Source organism: Plodia interpunctella, chromosome 4 (assembly GCF_027563975.2).
Source record: "Plodia interpunctella isolate USDA-ARS_2022_Savannah chromosome 4, ilPloInte3.2, whole genome shotgun sequence".
Lineage (NCBI taxonomy): Eukaryota > Metazoa > Arthropoda > Insecta > Lepidoptera > Pyralidae > Plodia > Plodia interpunctella.
In genome coordinates this window covers 6,720,310-6,736,567 of record NC_071297.1, presented here as the reverse complement: position 1 = coordinate 6,736,567, position 16,258 = coordinate 6,720,310, and the positions used below count along the sequence as shown (strand labels likewise).

The 16,258-nt window shown below is 34.9% G+C and overlaps 2 protein-coding genes across 9 annotated transcripts; both read left to right on the top strand.

Moving 5' to 3' along the window:
- Nucleotides 1-24: 24 nt before the first annotated feature.
- Nucleotides 25-15,284, top strand: Drp1 (Dynamin related protein 1). 8 transcript variants are annotated; one of them, XM_053744379.2, is made up of 15 exons: nucleotides 25-271; nucleotides 650-794; nucleotides 2,283-2,491; nucleotides 3,199-3,409; nucleotides 4,237-4,346; nucleotides 4,944-5,081; nucleotides 5,420-5,660; nucleotides 6,245-6,390; nucleotides 6,487-6,630; nucleotides 7,035-7,184; nucleotides 9,142-9,213; nucleotides 9,739-9,859; nucleotides 12,390-12,485; nucleotides 13,514-13,725; nucleotides 14,067-15,284. In XM_053744379.2, exons 1-15 carry the CDS (start codon nucleotides 170-172, stop codon nucleotides 14,121-14,123), a joined length of 2,154 nt encoding a protein of 717 aa, XP_053600354.1. In that variant the 5' UTR covers nucleotides 25-169; the 3' UTR covers nucleotides 14,124-15,284. The 8 variants fall into 8 exon arrangements, with proteins under 8 accessions (XP_053600354.1, XP_053600353.1, XP_053600362.1 ...); XM_053744378.2 differs by having other exon boundaries at nucleotides 7,035-7,202; XM_053744387.2 differs by lacking the exon at nucleotides 12,390-12,485 and adding an exon at nucleotides 8,114-8,188 and having other exon boundaries at nucleotides 7,035-7,202.
- LOC128669499 (uncharacterized) lies at nucleotides 9,867-11,777 on the top strand. The gene is made up of 2 exons (XM_053744390.2): nucleotides 9,867-10,862; nucleotides 10,999-11,777. The coding sequence occupies exons 1-2, from the start codon at nucleotides 10,148-10,150 to the stop codon at nucleotides 11,688-11,690; spliced, it is 1,407 nt and encodes a 468-aa protein (XP_053600365.1). The 5' UTR covers nucleotides 9,867-10,147; the 3' UTR covers nucleotides 11,691-11,777.
- Nucleotides 15,285-16,258: the final 974 nt, after the last annotated feature.

Genomic DNA, 16,258 nt, shown 5'->3' with positions numbered 1-16,258 from the left:
TTTTGTCTATGACATCCGCCATTATTATCAAAATAAATCAATATGGCCGACTTTTACCGGTTGGTTCTTCTGTTTTGATTTTAAAAATAATATCCATCATCTTTTTAGTCAAGACTCAGTGAATTTATTAAATTATTGGTGTTTTGTCGTTGTTATTTAAAAGCCAAATATGGAAGCACTCATACCAGTGATAAACAAATTACAAGACGTATTTAACACTGTTGGAGCTGATGCCATCCAATTACCTCAAATAATAGTTTTAGGAACTCAGGTAAATTGATAAAATATTTATTATTTTCTTACTGTCAAGAGCATATCCAACGGAATTGATATTGTGTGTCCAACACTTTTTATGTGCAACGTGTTTTAGTGTAATGGTTATGTAAAGGTGTCACTAGAGTTCTTTGTCCCCAATTCAGTCAAATATACTATCCCTGTCAGTGACCCTGCCCCTGACCATCATATAAAGGTCTCCCATATTTCGGTAATTAAATCAATGTTACATGTGTATGTATGAGTTAGAAGAAACACATTATCCAAGTCTTGTTGACTATAATTTTATGAACATGATGTTATCAAAATCATCAATTGAACATTTGAATGCTCGTAAATTTCATGAATGCTATCATATTGTGATTTCCCACTTTAGAGTTCTGGAAAGAGTTCTGTGATTGAGAGCCTCGTGGGCCGATCATTCCTGCCACGGGGTCCAGGAATTGTGACACGGCGTCCTTTAGTCTTACAGCTAGTATATAGTCCTAAAGACAGCAAGGAACACCGTTCAGCTGAAGAAGGTTAGTTTATAAAGTTTTTTTACTTTGCTACTTTACTTACTTTTTAGAATTTGCTGAAGATTACTTAAAAATGTATTGGTTAGTCCTTCTGCTCAGACACAACTGTCAAACACTATTTAACCTTTAGAGCCAGAAGATAATAAAGACAATTGAACAAGGATTGCAGTCTGATCAGACTGTACAGAAACTTAATAGTTAATGGCTATGTTCAACATGGAGATGGATGAGGAGGTTTTGTCCATTTCAGACCCATTGAAACTACAGTAATAGATACATATTATTATAAGCATAATAACTATAAGAAATCTAGTAATTAAACATAACTAATGTAATAATGACCAGATAATTAAATATTTTTTTTATTCTAATAAGGTTAATCTAATATTGATGATAATCACTGATAAGGTTCATTATTATTAAAAGATGCCATGTTGCAATAACAATCTTTTGTCAATAAAGAGAAATAACAGTATATTAGCAAAGGATTCATATGTTTCATCTATTTATTTCATTTTTTAAAGGGTTTGTTTTATTGTAGTTTTAAATTAACACAAAGATCTACTACTAATATTAAACTGTAATAAAATTTAACATGAAAATCCAAACATCTTAATAATCATTGTTCTAAAGGGAAATTTATGAAGGTTGCACTTTTGCTATATTTTTGTTTCCATAGATGAAACCAAATCAAAACATACTTTTCTCATATCTCATCAGGTAGTATCCACCCACAACTGAGCTAACAAACATAAGTCTGAATTTCAATGTCATTGTTGTTATTAATGGCTCATTGATCTCTGTTCAGTTTCTGAGGCATGTAATGCTTTGCTGTGCTGATATCTCTATGTATAGACTGACATTGACCTGCAATCTTTTTTGTTTCTATTATTTTTCTGATATATATTTTTTTTCTTCTACAATAATTACACACTCTTTAAATACAATGTAAAATTTCATTGAATTTTAGGTAAAAGGTCAGGTAGGTCCACAGTATAAAAAGTTTTTGTCTTGTAACATTTATTATTTATTTAATACTATGTTTAGTTTATAAATAGTTTTTTTTATTTGTTACAATGATTTTCCTGTTTTTTATTTAGTAGAGTAGTGATATTAAGTTATTTTTATTATATATCTATGATAGTGTTATGAGCCAAGAGCACAGATCATAATAAAACCCAAAAATTGCTCAACTTTCTCAAACAATGTTTTCCAAAGGTTTGTGTTTACTGTGTAGTATGTGTATTGTATTTTTTTCATGCTATTCATTTTACTTTTGTCATGTGGTTTGGATGATCCATTCAATACTCATCAATACACCTAATAATTTATAGGTCTAATATAATGTGCTGTCTAATAGAATGTGCTTATTTTTTATTTATATCAACGTTTTTTTCTGTCACACTGTGGATGAGCATTCATCAATTTCAGTGTATAAATGTCATCTTACAAACTCCAAATTGAGTAGTATATTATTTGTGATTGCCTCAGGTACAGTAAATCTAGAGGAATGGGGCAAATTTCTGCACACAAAGGACAAAGTGTTCAAAGACTTCGACGAGATCCGGCAAGAGATAGAGAGGGAGACAGACCGCATGGCCGGCAGCAACAAAGGCATATGTCCAGAGCCAATCAGTCTCAAGATATATTCTACTACTGTTGTCAATCTTACGCTAGTTGACCTCCCCGGGATAACTAAGGTAAGATGAGTCACATAGGACTAGAAATTGGTAAGTTATATACTGCTTGATAAATCATCTATTGTATGCACAGAGCCTACATTATTAATCAATAGATGAACCTTTCTTGCACCAATCACAAAATAATCCTACACTATAATCGCAAATGCAATTTCTTCCAGCCAGCTTCTTTCTTTTTCCACTTAAAGAGAAAAAAAAGGACTAAGAAGAAACTACTTTATAGCACCATCATGTCACATAAAATGGGCCCTTAACTTATTTACAGGGCTAATAACAACTATTAATGGGTTAGAGAGTCATATTATACAGTGTCAAGTTATCACAATTCATTATGTTTTTCTTAAATTATTTTAGGTATGTTATTGATAAGCCATTGTATTCTATATGGCTTGACACATGAAACACCTTGAGGGTCATGTTAATTGCTAATGAATAATGAAATATATTTATTTATTCATTCCAAGTTATAAGAAATTTATCTTGATTAGAATTAAGTTTAGCATAATTCAGTTCATTTCAATTTAACAGAAAAGCCAACTTTTCTGTAGAAGTAAGCTCATCCCATCATTCGATTTATAAGAAACCATTGAAGCATTGTTAATAAATCCCAAAACAATCACCTGCAAAATGAATACACTGCTGAATGTATTGATATTACCTGACTTGCCAAAAATAATAATCATTTAAAACTATCTTTACTTCATCAGATACCAATTGGTGATCAGCCAGAAGACATTGAGAACCAAATAAGAAACCTCATCATCAAGTACATTTCCAACCCCAACTCCATTATATTGGCTGTGACTGCTGCCAACACAGACATGGCTACCAGTGAAGCCATCAAGATGGCCAAGGAAGTGGATCCAGATGGCAGGAGAACTTTGGCCGTTGTTACTAAACTTGATCTCATGGATGCAGGTAATATATTTTTACACAACTAAAAAGGAGTGTTATGTATTGTCAGTTCGTATAGATATTTAGGTTTCTATATACAACTATTTACTTTATTCCTTCTGTGAGTTTCCTTAGATTAGTTTACGTTATTCCTGATAACTGGCTATTTATGTATTCATAATAGGCATTGATATCTAGAAATGAAGTCATGTTTGTTTTTTTATACTTTTTGAAATTAGTTACTGAATATTTTGTTGTCAATGCTCTTGTCGATCTTTTAACTTTGTTGTCTATTTGTAATTATAGTGCTGATGCTAATATTTACTTTCTCTATGACATTCTTGTTATTCACTTTCTCTACAAAATATATGCCATGACTGGTCCCGTTTGCGGCAAGCATAATAATAATACCTTTCGCATCCCACTCGTCTCACATCCACGATTAAGAAAGTCAAAATTATACCAACGTAAAGATTAGTATCTTAAGTTGATATCATCATATGTTTACGACGATTTATGAAATTGTATTTTGAGTCTTTATAATAGTCGTTATATTATGTCTATGTGGTTAATTCATTATACCGGGAAAATAGGCTTGTATCGAGTCATTGTCATTATGTTAATTATCGATTGTCTCGTCAACTGATACGCAATAGGATACTACTGCTTTTCATTATCAATTCAACACCGTCATAATAACTTATTATCAAAATATTAATACGTAGGTTTCTCTCTCTCTCTATTCTCACGAGAGCGAAGCCCCGCATTTAGTCTATAATTTACACATTAGAAGCATGGATCTGCCCAAATTTTAAGACGTATTATTTACGGAAACATGCAATCTATTTCAGGAACTGATGCTATTGATATCCTGTGCGGGCGCGTCATCCCGGTCAAACTGGGCATCATTGGCGTCGTCAACCGATCTCAGCAAGATATTATCGATAGAAAAACCATTGGGGTAAAGATCTTGTATATCCTAAATGTTAGGTCACCTCCTACTACACGATATCTTGTTTAGATACATATATCATAGAACGTAAAGCAGAAGAGGCCCAGAAAGACCAAAACAAAGTTACATCAGGCAAATAAAAAAAGTGTGCGTCATTTGTATCAAGAAGTGAAGCAATTACCTATAGCGAGATAAATCAATGAAAGGAACTCCGACAAGAGTTGTTCTTAAATTAGGTGGTGATGGGAAATCATATACTCCGGAACCTTAAACTGCCTGATCTCTCTCTATTTATGTATTTTTAGTACCCTTTTGTGATTACAGGGAATGAAACACAGGCAACGAATTTCCTGACATTAATAGAGTGGTAACGGCCTTCTCTCGCACATTGAATTGGTGAATAACCACCAACTAGATTGCAGGTTTCGTTTCTTCACGATGTTTAACTTGATGCTTAACTTGTTGATAGTGTCATAGCACCAATACTCGTGTTTCATGAAACACGAGTAGGATTCGATACCTAGAAACGATCACATAAAAAAGTACTTATAAGGTTGTATTTTGGAATCTTGACTATATTGACATCAATTAAATTGTTCTACACAGGATGCGCTAAAAGACGAGGCAACCTATCTTCAGCGGAAGTACCCCACCATAGCTACTCGCAACGGAACGCCATATTTGGCGAAGACATTGAACAGACTACTCATGCACCATATTAGGGATTGTCTGCCGGAACTAAAGGTATACAAACATTTATAACGTTTATATTTTTTGAAGCCGCTAATAGGCTTTTCATATTTTTATTATGATTAGAAAATCTATACTTTATTCGCTCTACCGGTATCTCGGGCGCTAGACTTTTAAGATTACAATATTTTTATTTTATTTACTTTTATGTATGGCTTGGCATGCGTCACTACATAATATAAAAATAAATGATACATAAATTGCATACACAAGCATCTTATACAACTTGAGAAATATCAAAGAATAATAAAAAACAAATTCTGAACATATCTGTTTAGAATTTTTTTTTAGAAATTCACATAATGCAAAAAAAGTTTAAAAACTTGTTTTAGGTCCGCGTAAACGTGATGATATCTCAATTCCAATCGTTACTCAACTCTTATGGCGAAGATGTGTCGGACAAGTCGCAAACGCTGCTGCAAATCATCACAAAGTTCGCTAGTGCCTACTGCTCCACTATAGAGGGCACCGCTAGAAACATTGAGACGACTGAACTGTGCGGTGGCGCTAGGATCTGCTATATATTCCATGAGACCTTTGGAAGAACGCTGGATTCTATTCATCCGTTAGTTGGTAAGGAATTTTCTATTTCTAGGATACAAGGAAACATTAATATTATTTCAGTATGAAGGATCAATATTTATGTATTCTTCATTAAATGGCGTTAAAATCGCCAACATAACATTAACATAACTTTCTTTTTCAAGGGAAAAGTGATATTGTAGTAAATGTAGAGGGTGTCATCATCAAATTGTCCATTTATGTATAGGCCTGACTCATTATGAAACATTTATTTTTGTATGAAGGGCTTGAATTTATCATGGTGTCAAAGTTACCAATGTGTCACACTGTCCACTTATAAAAGAAGAAATTACAATGTGTTCTTAGTTTAAATATTTTTTTCATATTGACAGATAAGATTGCCGCCAATTGTTTTTAGCATGTGAACATACAATTTATATTTTTGGAAGTTTAATTTATTATCGATCAACTATTTGATCATGATGTGATATTGTGTTCAATGTATTGAAGGTATAATTTAAATAAGATTTGGAACCGTTTTGTTTTTGTCTAGTAGGTATTTAAAATTATTATGTGCATATATAAATGAAAAAAAATGTAATGGTCACATCACCAAGTTGTCCATAAATGTCCAGGTCTGACGCGCATGGACATATTGACGGCAATCCGCAACGCGACGGGGCCGCGGCCGGCGCTGTTCGTGCCCGAGGTGTCGTTCGAGTTGCTGGTCAAGCGGCAGATACGGAGGCTGGAGGACCCCTCGCTCAGATGCGTCGAATTGGTATGATTTCCAGATGCGTCGCAACCCCGAACGTAACTGGGAACATGTAGAGATGAGTCAGAGAGAGATGATAACAATACATGTGACACGATACAGGTGCACGAGGAGATGCAGCGGATAGTGCAGCATTGCGGCACGGAGGTGCAGCAGGAGATGCTGCGATTCCCGCGCCTGCACCAGCGCATCGTGGACGTCGTCACGCAGCTGCTGCGCACCAGGCTGCCTGCTACCAACTCCATGGTAACATATTGTTACTTTCAAAGATATGACAAAAATAAATTTGCACGTTTTTGAACTCACCCAAACTCATCATCAAAACATGCTTGAAATATATATTTGATACTTAGGTAATAACATATTTTTTACAATAAATATTTTGTCTTTGTCATCTACCCTCTAGAGAGGCACTAGAAAGCGAACGATCATCTTGAACTCGTCCAAACGCTCCATGCGCTTTGCTAAATGACACATAGTGACGTCAAAACTTGCTTGAAATATATCTGGATATAATCTACGTTACATAAGTTTAACATATTTTTTATAATATTTAGACCTTGTCATCTACGCCTCTAGTCGCATTATCGCAGTAGAAATGGAAGGATCATCTTTCCTTTTTAATGTTGACTATGAATATCGCGTTCTAGGTGGAAAACCTAGTGGCGATCGAGCTGGCGTACATCAACACGAAGCACCCGGACTTCCACCGCGAGGCGGCGCTGGTGTCGGGGCTGCTGGGCGCGGAGGAGGACGCCAGTCCGCACTGCCGCAGGCCGCCGCGCGCCTCGCCCTCGCCGGTATCCACACTCTTCAAAGTATATATCTTATTGCTTTACGACGCACGTCACTGGGCTAACTGACTAACGTGGGGTATGTTTTTGTATAAATGTCAATAGGCGTTTTTTTATTCCCACAAGGCTAGATTGAAGTCAACACACTCAAAATTCAAAAAATATACAATGACTAAAACTGGTCAAATGCTAATTGGACTCGCGCCGCAGCAAAAGTTACCTAAAGGGCATCATTTTTAATATGTATGTTTATTACGGTTTTCGGATTTAATATCTATAGTAATTTCCTTCGTGAGAAATTTAATGAATTTAGATAAATCTCAACTTCATCTCTACACGTTCTTGAGATAAAGGGTCTTAGCAATGATGTGATCCTATAAGGGTTCCATTTTAATTTTTTAAAGTGCGTAATCCTAATACTCAAATGCGCAAATCTATCGTTAATTTGATCACATCTTGACATGGTCTATGTCGAGCAAAAGTATTACTTTTTATCGCAACAATACTAATGACTAATATGGGGTATTTACGCAATACAATAGTGTAAGACTTAAACATTTCTTAAAAGTATGATGCCTTATTCCACAATAGGTAAATAAAATTTCACTATTACTTTGTTTCTAGATGGAATGCACCTTACATAATATGTACTTTCTCCGCGATACTTGCTTTTATATTTCAATTTATCGGATAGATATAATTTAATAGAAGCATGACAACAGAGTTAAATTTCTTATTCGTTTTATAAAATTGTTTTATAACCATAATTATTTCACTGCTTGTTCAGTTTTTGTTTATATTTGTCGATGTTGTTGTAATGTTTATGTAACTAATAAAAACTTACATATTTATTATTAATTTCGTTATAAACTAAACATAGTTTTAATTTTAAATCAATGGCATAGACGGTATTAACGTTTGCCGATTTTTTGTAGCTATTTCTTCGAAAAATGGGTGAAAGAGGGTCCACCCTAGTATTCTTGACAAATGTATGGGAAGCATACAACCAGGTAACACCGACTATGGAATGCCGTGTGGGCCAGAGTTGGTCGTAGGTTATATTGTATGGTACGATTACTAACTACGATTAAATGCTGTTAATTTTTTTTTCTATTATATTTAATTGGCGACGTGTTAGAAGTTATGGAGGTATTAAAATTTACTTCGATATAATATATATTTACGTCACGCATTAGCAGGGAGAAGTGGGTCGATGATTAATGACCAAGGGCGGTCCTGAATTCCGTGATGTATTATTTCAAAATCTAATGTGTCTTAAATTTTTAAACGGGAACTTTGAACATTAGTTATTAATTATTATTATTTAGGTGTTTTAATAAATTCTAGATATAATTAATAGCAAAATATTTAACGTCACATTAAGAAGCGGGGTGTCTCAGATAACCAGGGCTCTCAGATAGCCAGAGCTCTCAGAGAGCCAGACCAGCTGTCATAAAAATAAAATAAAAAATCCTAAAATCCGTGCGATGTAGTTTGTGGCCACTTAAAAATGTAATCGTAATTAGTAATCAATAGTTTAACTAAATTTTGCCCAACTCTGGTGTCATTAGTAACCTCACATCGTCCCTAAGTCATAGCTTTTGTATTATAGTGGGCTCTCTTTCACACAAAAATGTCATAAATTCACTGCGTATCGGGATATCTATCTATTCGTGACGTCTTAAGGTTTGGTTTCTTTTACTACTACTTAATAGTTTTTCCTTATCCATTAATCATCTGTTGTTATTATTTTTTAATGATTATTTTTGTTTTCTATACGCCCAATGTAGTTTATTTTAACAGTGAATTTGTGATACATTAAAATATCGTTAATATTCATTAGTGGACATATATTTATCTAAAAGCATGCTAAGATTGAGTGATTCGATATCGTGATTCGATAGCTAATTTGCATGTCAATTCATCATCATCAATAGAAAATAAATATTAATTGTGGTTTCAGCACGTAGCCGCCATAACAGACGGCTCTGAAAACAAGTCCCCACAGTCAAACGAATCTCCCGCCACTCCTCAGGTATTTTAAGTACTTTAGGTTTTTTAACTGTGGCCGAATAATCGATAGTGTTGATCTTGTAAATTAGCTAGAATGTCGATAGTGCGGTCAATAATATTGATAGTATCGAGGAATAAATTATCGCTAGTCGATAAGAATCGATTGTGTCCATAATTGATAAGAATCGATTGTATTTTTAATCGATTACAATCGATTCGTATTGCCACTGAATTATCTGAGTTATCAATACTATGAAGAGTATAGTAATAGAAGAAATCGTATCTATAAAATTGCTTTAACTTGAATGTCGACAGAGTAAATCGAAAAGCTATTCTATTGTGGGCTATCGATTAGCAACACAACTTTCTAGTAAGTAGTTGTCTTTTAATACGTCATTAATGGAGGTTTTTAAGAAGCTTCATCACAGTCTTCACTAGTTTAGGATATATGGATTTAAATAGCACTATCAAAGTCATTACCTATTTAAATTTACATAATTTTATTTGAAAAATCAAAATCATCGAACCCATATTTTTTATTGCCCAGATGAATGGCACCCTGGAGAAAGCGCTGACGCCTCAGAAGCCAGTGAACCTATTGCCTGAAGTTCCCAGCCACACCTCGCGCAAGTTGTCTGAACGGGAACAGCATGACTGTGACGTCATCGGTATGTGTATTACTACTCCACCAAAACAATTAGGCGCATGACAGGAATGCGGTTTCGGCGCCCGTACCTCGTCTCACCTCCCCGCGCTCTCCCTAGTGACGCGCAGTCGTGTACTCGCGCTCTGCAGTTACACCACGTGCTTTCGCGCCTCCTAAAATTTTCGTTGTCAGTTGGGTTTTTGTTGAGTTTGTGTTGTTAATTTTTGTTAAATAATTGTTATTAATTCATTCTGTGTTGTTTAAAAGTCCCGTGTTGTTTTTGTTGTTGATATTTTTTGTTAACCTCATAATGGGTAGGAAAAAAACTATCCGTGGGTCCGAAAGGACAATGATATTAAAAGTATTACATTTTTTTGAGGAAGAAAAGTTGCATGGAATAGCTATTCCAATATCTCAAGTGGAAAAGCGAGTGTGTACGGCTACTGGCATTAGTCGACGCACATTGGCCAGAATAAAAAACGAGGAAAAAGAAGTTTTGGAGAAACTAAGGCTTTCACCACAGCCGGGTACGTCAAGCGAAGCCCCAACAGAGACAGTCAAATTACCCACTCCAGGGAAAAAGCGAAAACAAAAGAAAAAGCTGGAAATTGATGACTTCATGATTTGTGCAATTAAAACAAAAATTGAAAGCTTTTATGACGTGTACAAAGAAGTGCCTACATTGAAAAAAATTTTAAACGTTGTTAAGAGAGATCTTAACTTTCCTGGTCAAAGAGAGACCCTGCGAAAAATTATAACAGAAAGTTTGGGATTTAAATTCAAAAAGTGCTCCAAAAAACGAGACGTGCTCATAGAAAGACCTGAAATAGCAGCGTGGCGTGCACGTTACTTAAGAAGATTAAAAGAAAACGACGACTTGGGCCCGGAAAAAAAACCTGTTATTTTTACCGATGAAACATGGGTCCACTCGCATTACACTGTCAACAAGTGTTGGCAAAGTCAAACGGTCCCAGGCATAAGAAAAAACGATAGTGCTGGCCAACGCTGGATAATCGTTCACGCAGGTAATACCCAATGAGCTGTCTTATTAGGGTTCCATATAATTAATATTTCTGCACGTACGTGATATTCTACTTTAATAATTTAACTATTGTTCATGTCACTACACTGTTTATTAATGTTTATATCTTTGTATTTCAGGAGGAGAGACTGGGTTCGTCGAAGGTGCAGACTTATTATACAAATGTAAAAGTAGTAAAGGGGATTACCACGACGAAATGGACACAGAAAACTACACGAAATGGTTAACCGAAAAACTAATTCCAAATTTGCCACCTAACAGTATTGTTGTCATAGACAACGCGCCCTACCACAGCAAGCAATTAAATAAGCCTCCTACTATGGCCGCTCGTAAACAAGACATGCAGAATTGGCTGAGCGAGAGAAACATTACGTTTGACCCGCGAATGACAAAGGCTGAGTTGAATTATATTATAATTCGCAACCGACCGGAAAAAGAATATTTAGTGGACAAACTTTTAGAGGAGAGCGGTCACGAAGTCCTCAGACTTCCACCATATCAATGTGACCTCAATCCTATTGAGTACATTTGGAACCTGGTCAAACAAAGAGTCGCCGACAAGAATGTCGATCAGTCAGAGAGACAAATCGAAAAACTAGCCAGGGAAGCCATACAATCAATAACGCAAGACGATTGGAAAAAAGAAATTAATCACGTGGACCGGTTACGGAAGGCGTACTGGGAAAAGCAAGGTTTAGAAGACGCAAGAGAGTTAGTCATAAATGTAAATGACGACAGCGATGACAGTGATTTGGAATCACATTCAGATTTTGAAAGAATGTCAGGGATTGAAGAATTAGATTCTGATTAGAACAATTTTTCAAATTATTCCAATAAATAAAGTACATTTAATCAATTAGGAGTTTTATTATTTCCTTTGCACACACAGTTCTCTGTTCCCAAAATAAATAAAGTATAGTTATAATATACACATACTAAGTTGTATTCACAATAGTTACTTACCAGTTTCATACTAGGTATCAGCGAGTCTCGAATATTCCCCTCCCTAGCTACAGTGACGCCATGTTTGCCATGTGCCTAATTGTTTTGGTGGAGTAGTAACTAATTTTAGTTTGGAAGGATCACGTCAGAGGGCGCCAACCCATACACTAGGACCATCACGTATTTAACTGAAAAAAGTTATCTATATAAATCATGATACACTAGAAACTGGATCCGAGATAAGAAAGTTACAGATTCTAACTGGTGTATATGTAAATAAATAATTAAATTAACTAAAAATATTGTTCCTCACAAGGAAAATGTCGTTATTATTACAAATGTACGAAAATAATTCAGTGGTTTATTTATGTTCAATTGCAATTTGCTACATAATTTTAGAATTATATGCAAATTTGAGATACTATATGTCCTTAAATATATTGGCCCTTCTTTGACTGAACTTTTCAGTCAAATTTAAGTACCCTTTGCTATCCTTCAATAGACATTCATTGTTCATGGATTTTGAAGTGGACTACTGTGATTGATTAACATTTTGTTGCGATGTTAGGTGGGCGGAGCGACAACACGATGGCCATAAGTCCACACGCAAAGACTGTAGACGGCATCAGTTTGATGCATTTGAACCAAATGGGTGACTTAGTTGGTGAGGACACGATAGCCAGCCGATGCTTACTCGAATTCATAGCTCACTACTCTTCCGGCCACCTATCATCAAATCTTGCTATAGCGCTTATGCAGGGGCTTATTTCACTGTCCAAATCGCACGATGGAAATATCTAAGGCCTCAACCACACTGCAAGCCTAGCGCAGATGACAGACAGCGGGTGCGATGATTGACAAATCATGTAAAACCGAGATAACTATAGACATGAGATACAACTATTTAAACTTTTCTAGTAAGCGGCACGCGATATAGAACAAAATTATAATATTAGCACTCTGTCCCGCTTCTCGTGTATTTCTAGTACTCGTTTCTCTTGTCTATAGTTTTTTCGTACGTATGAAATGCGCCTTCCTACATCGCTACATAAAAGCGTGTTTCATAATGTTTGAAACTTTGCACCCGGAATTGCATTCGCGCTAACCTTGCGAGTGTGGACGTAATAAATAAATAAATAATAATAATAATAATAATAAACTATCGTGTTGTCTGATTTGTTATTAACAAAACGCCCAAGTGAGACTTGCCCTTATATTATTATTTTTTGCAACTCCACGGAATATTTATTTTTATATGACTTTGCTTGATCTATGTGCTAGCTAACCCCCACTCGTACATTAGAGCACCTACATCGTGTACCGTATATAGCTTTAATATACATGTGTTATTGTATAAGTTTATTAGCATTAACCCTTCGATCACGAAGAATCGAAACAATAACGGTTCGTAAGGTACATGTTAAAAAAGAAAAGCAAATAAAAGATTATAACAATTATGATTATTTCAAACTGCAATGTGCCACTGGTGGTGCTTTAGCACTCATTAATAAACAGAAAACAAAGTACATTTTAGTTCCAAATCTATTTGTATTGTATAAACTAACTAGTAGCTAAATGTACAGTCAAAATCATAGCAAATACGGGACGTATTTGCTATGATTTATATTATTACCGTCGTATAGAGTACCACGCAAGGTAACTTAACATGCATTACTTTGTTTCCCATTTCAGAACGACTGATCAAATCTTACTTCTACATAGTACGGAAGTCTATCCAGGATTCAGTTCCTAAAGCGGTGATGCATTTCTTAGTGAACTACGTGAAGGATAACCTCCAATCGGAGCTGGTTACCCACCTGTACAAGTCTGACCAAGCCGAGAGTCTGCTCAATGAGTCTGAACATATCGCGCAGAGGAGGAAGGAGGCTGCCGACATGCTTAAGGTGACTTTAAAATTTTTGACACTTAGCTTGAAAACTAAATGAAGAAATTGCGTTATACATTGATCGCCACATGGGTTTTATTCGCCTAGTACAAATCTTAAGTGCGGAAGTGATGAATGAATTCGTCATTTATCTATGTATTTCTTACAACTAAATCGTTAAAGTAATAGCTTATACCATGTAGCAGTTATTTTCGTATTTGAATTTCGCAAGTATTGGGTTCTATTACCCAATGCAACGCATTCATAGATTTCATAGATTGTCTATATAACTGTGATTGTTATATAAAAAAATCATGACACCAAGTATAAATCAGGCTCTTATTTTTGTTTTTGTTTCAGGCTTTGCAACGCGCGGGTCAGATCATCAGCGAGATCCGCGAGACACACATGTGGTGATGTCAGTCAGAGGACTCTAGTCTTTGAATTAGTGAAATGGGCCTCGAGCCCTGTACATACTCCTTTTAGCGTAGGTAAATTATGTGCATTAGGCTTTTTTTACTTACCGATCTATGTCCTCATACGTTTGCTTTTACATTATATGTTTTCTTCAGCTCTCTGTGCTAATTACTTTAGATAGGCATTCGGCATTTACGATTCGTGAATGTGCACTGTTACTATTTAGATATTGCTTGATACCAAAATATTCGGGGACGCGGAAAATGTAGAAGCAAATATATGATTCATAGTAACACTTTTTTATGAGAGCACTGCATGTCTGAAGATGTTAGGCCGTTTTAAAATTATAAGTGTTGGATTTTATCGCGTAAATTGAGTACTTATTTTAGGTGGCTGTATCGTATTTATGGTGCCAACAGATTTTTTAAAGCCGGTCTTTGGCCAATACAAAATAACATTTTAAGATCGAAGTCACTGGACAATTCTTAAAGGATGCTTTTAAGTATTAGGCTGTTGATTTTATTGTATACTGCACAAATGTAAAGCTGTTTAAATTCAGTTACCATTTGATTATTGCTTAATATTAAATGCACATAAGGTAGATTAACTTTAAAGTGTACTCTATTATGATATTCATACAGTGATATTCGTAACCTTTTACGATTAACTTTTTTCTTATCTGTTGATATTTGCTCGTATTTACAATATTGTGAATTATCAATTATGTAATTCAAATGTATTGTAGTTTGGAAAGACCGCGTTTTGAATTCGGCAAATTTATGAACTTATACATACGGTCAACAATTTCTTTTTATAAACAGGGTTGGTTATTATTAACGTTTAGATGTTTGTTACAAAGCCGAAAGACAATTAAGGCAATGTGAAAGTTTTTCATACTTATTTATATATATTTGGTTCCTCTGTAGTATATTGCTTAGAATGCTGTAGATTTTTAATGTATTCGAGTCAATTTGTGTCATCAAAAAGTGATTTATTTATTACAGCATTAGACTTAGCTTTTATTCCAATGTTACATTATGTATTTATCGTTAGTCCGATGTGTGATTTGCATATGTATTGAACGAAACCAATTGAATGTTACACAAGGTAAGATTGTATTTAAAAGTCTGTTAATTATTAAAATAGATTAATTGTCCAAGACTGCTTGTTTTATTTGCATCTCGCCATTATATAATAATCAAATGAATGTTTCAGGGTTTTTACAATGTTTCTATAGGGGTAAAAGAAAACCAAGTCAACTAATTTATCATCATAAAACTAAAACCAAAAAACTTGATTGTTTGAAACTATCGTGATTTTACCGCATACTTTTATTTTACTTTTTATATTGATTCTGAATAACTGATTGGGAAATAAAATGTGTGTAAATTTAGGTAATATTTGCCAATTCACGCAAACTGTTGCACTCCACAAGCGTATTGTAAAATATTGTTTTGCGTAACGTTAAATATGATGTTTTCTAGAATAATTGCAATACCTAGTCCTTGAAACCTTTGAGTAAATATAATAGTATAAATATATATCTCTGCTCGGTGTTGATTCTGCTAAAGTTATATCTGCGAAAGTTATTATCGCGTATCAGTAGTAAGTATCTAGTTCTTATTGTGTGTGCATTCAGACAGATTAGAATAGTAAAGGCAAATGCGAAGAACAGACTGGTTGCGTAGATAACGCGTGAAGAGTTGACAAACATAGTTTCGCATTTATAATATTATTTGGGATTGGGACTAGCCGTTTAAATGCTGGAATTTAAGCGGGCAAAGCCGCGGCCCACGGGAACAGTATTTTCTTCGTGTTAAAATTGAATTGGGATATAGCGCATTGAAAATACACACAGCGCCATCTAGTGTTTCATTGCAAGTTTTTTTATTAGCATTTAGCACTACCTTAAAATACACAGCGCCATCTAGTGTTTTTATATTTGGCGCCACTTATATAGATTATAGGTTTTTGCAAATCCCACGGGAATAGGTTTTTCCGGGTTGGTAGGTACCCTATGTCCTTTTCCATACTCTTAATTATATGTATGCGAAATTTCAAGAAGGTTGGTTGCGTAGATTACGCGTGAAGTGATAACAAAGTAACTTTCGCATTGGGATTTTGTCAAGATTGCA

Bases quoted from the DNA above. Each gene is read 5' to 3' on its own strand.
- Drp1 (XM_053744378.2), top strand. From the start codon at position 170: ATGGAAGCACTCATACCAGTGATAAACAAATTACAAGACGTATTTAAC. The intron at 2,492-3,198 runs GTAAGATGAGTC...TTACTTCATCAG, and splicing joins ACCTCCCCGGGATAACTAAG to ATACCAATTGGTGATCAGCC. The intron at 6,631-7,034 runs GTAACATATTGT...ATCGCGTTCTAG, and splicing joins TGCCTGCTACCAACTCCATG to GTGGAAAACCTAGTGGCGAT.
- LOC128669499 (XM_053744390.2), top strand. From the start codon at position 10,148: ATGGGTAGGAAAAAAACTATCCGTGGGTCCGAAAGGACAATGATATTA. The intron at 10,863-10,998 runs GTAATACCCAAT...TTTGTATTTCAG, and splicing joins CTGGATAATCGTTCACGCAG to GAGGAGAGACTGGGTTCGTC.